This window comes from Sinocyclocheilus anshuiensis, unplaced genomic scaffold (assembly GCF_001515605.1).
Source record: "Sinocyclocheilus anshuiensis isolate Anshui unplaced genomic scaffold, SAMN03320099.WGS_v1.1 scaffold476, whole genome shotgun sequence".
NCBI lineage: Eukaryota > Metazoa > Chordata > Actinopteri > Cypriniformes > Cyprinidae > Sinocyclocheilus > Sinocyclocheilus anshuiensis.
Window position 1 is genome coordinate 2,318,574 of NW_015554139.1, and position 6,386 is coordinate 2,324,959.

Here is a 6,386-nt window from a genome sequence, read left to right on the forward strand (position 1 = left end):
CACAAATTACTTAAGTTATTCGGTTTATAAACGTGCCTGACACTCCCTCTGACGCGAAATAAACCAATATCCCGAGGTGTTCAGTTACTCCTAACAGTACATTGACTGAACTTCTAAAAGAGAACCGATGATGGGATGTGCACGAGCAGAGCAGCTGGACTGAGTCTCGTCCTGCTGAGAGACGACATCACAGTATGGTAAGGGACGTAACATTTCCGTCACACGCTTGAGGAATTCGGCCAATCACAACATGACCCCTTTAATGTGTAGTGACAGATCGCTGTAGTGCCACAGTTCATGCGGCATGTAAACTGATCATCTCTCATCGCCTGTCAATCACACTCCCGGCGAAGGGTGAATTGCAAGATGAAAATGTGCAATTCTGAAAAAAAAATTCTATATTGTGAGGTATAATCTCCAAATTGCAAGAAAAAAAATGTATGAGAATTGTGAGAAAAAAAGCAGCAATTACCTTTTAAATATTTTTATTCTGTGGCAGAAATAAGCTTCCTTAGGTCTGACTATGAACACAAGGTATTTTGAAGAATGTTGGTTACCAAACAGTTTTGGTGACAATTGACATCCATTGTATGGATGAAAAAAAAAATATTTTTATGATCTAATATTTCACAAGTTGTCTTGAAGTCATGATGTGCATTATAGTAATCTTGCTATGGGTGTGTTGGGGGTTTGCTGTCAGGGTGGACCCCACTGAGGAGGGCGACTACAGGATTTGCTTTGACAACAGTTTCAGCCATATTTCAGAGAAGATGGTGTATGTGGAGGTGATCGTGGATGGACCAGAGAATGAGGATGATGAAGATTGGGCTGCTCTGGCTGAACCAGAGGACTCGCTGGAGTACAAACTGGAGGATATCAGGGTACACAAATCACATATCCCTTCACACATCTGCCTGTATCCAGTTTACAACTATTGCAGGAAGTACATGTGGATCATGTGCATGATAAATATAAAATTAAATCACTATGTAGCGAATCAGCTCATGGGGAAATATGAATAATTAATCATAACTGGTTGCAGAAGCGTTCTAGCTCATCTTAGAATCTAACCGAGCCACCGACTCTGGGCGGGTCCCTGGTGTGAGGCCTTTTTAAGGTCTCGGAAGATTCACGCCTCTCAAAAGGGTCTTAGCAAAGGTGTCGGGGTTGCCATGGTAACCAGTGGCCTGTGGTCATTCGCAGACATCCTGGCGCCCAGTCTATTGGGTGAGGGGTCTGTGACGACTTGTTAATCTAATGAATAACTGATTTGTTAAATCAAATGAAAAATTGTTTTTGATTGGTCCAGACGCTACAACTACTAGAAGAAAAAAATGTTTTTTTTAAGTTATAACAAGGTTCTTCTGATACCATTTTCATCCTACATACTGTACTTAAGATGACAGATGTTATGTTTTTATAGTAAACAAACTGTAAATTATATTGGATGCTTTCAGGCTACTTAACCCTGTAAAGCCTGACATATGAAATGATAATCAGAAAAATCTAATTATTATTTTTTTTAAATGGAGCAGTTTACTAAACCTTTAGATAAAATATTTAAACGTTTTGGTATCATTATTTGTTACATTAGGCTTTTATGGCTTATATAATATGATATAGGAGAATATGGAGCTCAAACTCGAGGAAGAAAGAAGTTTTTTTGGGACTCAGTTTTATTCTGAGGCCCAAACTGAGCAACAATATGCAATTTGGTGCAGTTGCTAATATTTATATGGCCAAAAAATTAAGATGAAATTCTGATTGCTTGTAATGTAAATTAATGAGATTTTTATAGCAGTATAACAGACTACTTACATAAATTGCATATAAATATAAATTGCCAGTCTAAATATCCTATTAAAATGTCTAAAGATGATGTTTAATGCAGTAAATGCATTATTTTATGATGAAATTGATTTTTTTTTCACATTTTCACATTATTTTTTCTAAAAAATGGATAAATAAGTAAACCTAAGTGGCTTCAGTTCAGTGTTCATTTTGAAATGTTACTAACAATATAAAAGTTATTCTTAAGTTTACTTAATAAAAATCAACAAATATAGACACGTGTATCACAACCTGAAAGAGGTTGATTTTACAATTACACTAGAAGGCCTTTTACTTGCTAAAAAGTATAAACTGTCAATCAGTCAATCAACAGAAGCCATGTAGTAGATTGTGTACAACAGATTTTTCAGGTTTCAGGTTGTTTTGATTATTTTGATAATTTACAGTAGGCTTTGAGAAAAGCTACCATGCTGGTATTTTCACAATGTTTTCAGAACATTTTTTTAAATGGTTGAATGCAATTAAGAAAATTATTCGCAGTTCAAATTTTCCTCAGTTCTAGTTTTGGCACTGATCATCTGCAACCAAGTGCATTGTTTTAAAAATGTTTTGTGGGAAGCTATGTTTCACTCATGTTTTCTCTCACCGCCCAGGACACAATGGATGCTGTGCACAAGAACCTGGAGCGAAGCCGTCAGCTGCAGACGGCGCTGCGGGCGTTCGAGGCTCGTGACCGTTACCTGCTGGAGGATAACCTGTGGCGGGTTTCTTTCTGGTCCAGCGTCAGTCTGCTGGTCATGGTCAGCGTGGCCCTCACCCAAGTCTACACATTACGCAGATTATTCAGTGACAAACACAGAGTTTGCACATAGCAAAGATGAACTGGAGAGGGATCTGTAGGGAAGATGCTGTAACACTTTGTGCACTGTTAACAAAACATACAAACTAATGGATTCTGGAAATGAAGACATGCGGAAACTCTCAGGTCCAAAAAATACCCCTCTAGTTTATTGCAGAATTGAAGTGTTTAGCGCTATCAATGAATCTGAAATCTTGGAGCTTGACCATGTACCATTTCTCACAAAGAGTTTTCTTTAGAGCGCTAACACTGCTGAACACTAAATTTACTTGAAGTACTGTAGGAACATTTGAATGTAATTTTGTACTTGACTTTTAAAATACTGTGATTAAAATAATTTATAAGACTTTTGAAATAAATAACATTGCGATTAACATTTCTCATGGATTTATATGGCAGTAAAATAAAAATCCAAGGGAGTGTTTTGCTTTGAATGGTTTTATTATACAGCACATTAGCATCTCATTTGGAACAAATGCAGCTCAGTCGTATGTGGCATAGCAAGTGCAAATGCAAAATGAATTTAAAACTCATCTGTGTTATTGATGTTACATTTCAAGTCAATTGCTGACTGCAATGAATTGAGTTATTACTGTATTGTGGGAATCAGAATCACATTGTTTCATTCATATCTTTGTTTCTGGTTAATCTGTAGGTTAATTCATTTTCTGTGTTTCTTATATTCTTCCATCACCATGCAACAATATACAAGTACTTTCATTAAACAAGAAGCCTAGTAATAATTCTGTACAACCTTATTCATTACAAACTACCTATAAATAAGAGTCCCTAGAGTTCAATTAAATAATTCACAGGCATGATGCTTAGCTAATGACATCATTTATTCAGTAGAAATTTGCCACTTAGGTCATCACTTGTAAATCAACTTATGGCAAGTTGGGTCACATGTGCCTTGTCAACCAATCATATTCTGGTCCTGATCTGGCAGAAGCCACCCACTCCCATAAAGCATTGCAGATTACATGTTTATTCCCATGGATGCATTCAACTTTGCTTTTTATCCCCTTCCCTTGCTAACTTCCCTTCATCTCGTTGATTCGGCTATACGTCATTGCTTGCAAGAGTGCTTGCTCCTGTTGGAAACTTTGCAATAGGTTGAATTGGAACATCCGAAGCTGTTGATCATTTGAATTTCTTAGAATCAATACAGTAAACGGTGTAAGAGGAAGAGGGGAAGTGCTTAGGGAAGTTTGCAAAAGGCTGTCTAAAAGTGTAGTGGAGCGCACTCTCTGATGTGTTTTTGTAGGCCAAAACCTGGAACTAAGTTTACGTTTTACCACTTCTGGTTCCATCACACTGAGGGTTTTTGAATGGGTTTTTGGTTGAAATAAGGTCTGTGGTGAACACAAGCTCATGTTTACACATTTTATTCTACGGCATAAAATACATAAGTAAATACACAAGTGGTTAAATGGGACTAAATGGTTGTTGGGGACATTAAATGTCATCACGCCAACTCAACTACTCACTAACTTAATGGCGGTGACACTGAAGTCATGTGACCCTGGTGTAGTTAGTTTATAGCCTAAGTTTAGCTTTCTACTTGTCACGACTGTGCTTAAGCTTTAAAATTCAGCTGTGTTCATGTGTGAAGAGTTTATGATGAACCAAATGTGTAAGAATCATAAGCTTTTGTTGGTAACAGTTTTTTTTTTTTTTGTAGTAATCCAAAAGCCATTGGAAACATTCTATTTGGCTTTTGTCGAGGGAACCAGGGTGATGCAAACTCATGGGTTGGCCTACAAAAATACAGGACATCATCACTGCAGCACTCTATTTCTTCTATACCTTTGTAAATATTTCTGAAGTTGGGAAAAAAGATAATTATACTGTTTTTAATAAGTACAATCAATGACTCCAAGTCAATGGTTTCACATTTCAGATTCACTATTATTCACAGTGCTTCATACCTGGTTTTGTTTAAAATCAAAGTTTATAATGTTGCAATTCTGAGCTGGTTTGATTTGGTTCAACTTAGAACTCCATTTCTATTTAATCTATGGAGAAACTGAATGGGAAAAACTACTTCTAGAACCAAGATGAGATGAGAGAAGGGCCAAGATGAGAGAAAAGTTCAAACAAGACTGTGTAACACCTGGAAGAATCTCATCTTTGGTCAAATTTTTAAATCGCATAGTAAAATTTAAGTTGGCTTTTTGTCCAATCCAATTTATTCTTCCTTCGATATCCTATTTATATCCGTTAGAAACAGGCATCACGTCCTCATGGTGCAGTAGAGCAGCCATATGGTGATCCTCCTCCAGAGCACCGGATCAGCTTCACCATTGGTTCTCTGGCCGTCGGGGAGGTGGACGTCTGTTCAACAACCGCAACCAAAAGCACAGATCAGCAGTGAGAATTACATTTGCATGCTGTACAGAGTGAAACATGTATGTTTACAGTAACTCAGCAGGCTCTGATAAGCTATACCGAGGTTTTTATTATGACCGTATATGCTGTGAATGTGGAGGGAGGGTTGGGGGTAGATTAATAGCTCAAAATTTGTGAAACTGCTAGTTGTTACTTAGAAACAGATGATTCTGAAAGAAAAGCTGTTAAATAAGAGCTGTGTGTAACTCATCAAGACACATGCTGATAATAAAACAACACTGGACATTATTCAGACGTGGTCTTCCATGATAATGTAGGACTTCTTCTTTTCTTTTTCTTTTTTACTTCCACTAAGGAAACTTGCTCATGAGTCATATGTAAAAGGTCATCTTCACAGAGGAAGAAGCGGTAATGGTTCTATATATCCTGTTGAGACCCTCAACTCTGCAAATGTGATTCATCATCTCATTGCATGCTCCTGGCTCCAGCCCGATTGACATCACATTTATTTGAAACAGTATCCATGATTTATTAATTAGTGCATGCTAAAAATAATCACTTTCTGGTGGATGTTTAAGTATGCATCAGTGCACGATTTTCAGCTCAACTCCCTGCACTATGACAATGTCTGTGGAGGATCCAACATTTTCAGTTGAAAGGTGAGGGTAGTGAGATTAAACTTCTAAGTGTCTAGAAACAGTAACTAATGGATTAGCTATTTGTTTAGCTTCTTGCTAACACTTCTATACATATTTATTAAGATGCAATTGTATGAGGAAATAACTCAAAAGTATGGACTTTCCCAGGTGTGGGAATCGTTTGAAACCTCACGATTCAATTCTTGGGGTAACGGCTCGATTCAAAACCATCAATGAGTTTACGATGAACACGAACAATTTTTTAATGGTACTGCGTGGATGTATCACTGAATAACTTAAAAACCTTTGACTGGCCAATGCGTTCACACTTGTTTCAAAAACAACTCGAGAAGTTTGGAGCTGTTCCGAGGTACTCGCGTCAGTAGGGCCTATGAATCTGTACAGCGACATCGTTCACATGGTCCAAGCTTTCAGAAAGTTCCCAGTTTAGAAGTTGTAACTTCAAGTTCTTTGAGCACGCGAACGCTTTGGCATTGATAGTGTTGCCAACTTGCCACAGAAACGCAAGATTCCGAGTAGAACGTGTTGTCATCTCGAAATTTAATTACACATGGTGTGAACGTAGCTAAAAACTAGTTTTGAGTGGATGCGCTAACTTTTAAATACCTATGATTGGCCATTGCATTCACGTTCTCAACATTGATTACTATCTTCAACTCTTCAAAAACACATTTGAGATGAACAATGAGCATTACTGAGTGGATGCCCAACTGACTTAATGCAGG

General features: G+C 37.5%; 1 protein-coding gene across 1 annotated transcript in view; it reads left to right on the forward strand.

Moving 5' to 3' along the window:
- LOC107670474 (transmembrane emp24 domain-containing protein 1-like) overlaps positions 1-5,234 on the forward strand; it is an 8,137-nt gene extending 2,903 nt beyond the window's left edge. The window contains exons 3-4 of the mRNA XM_016463076.1: positions 701-881; positions 2,445-5,234. Of these exons, the coding sequence (XP_016318562.1) occupies positions 701-881; positions 2,445-2,663 (400 nt within the window). The 3' untranslated portion in view covers positions 2,664-5,234. The remainder of the gene's footprint in view (positions 1-700; positions 882-2,444) is intronic.
- Positions 5,235-6,386: the final 1,152 nt, after the last annotated feature.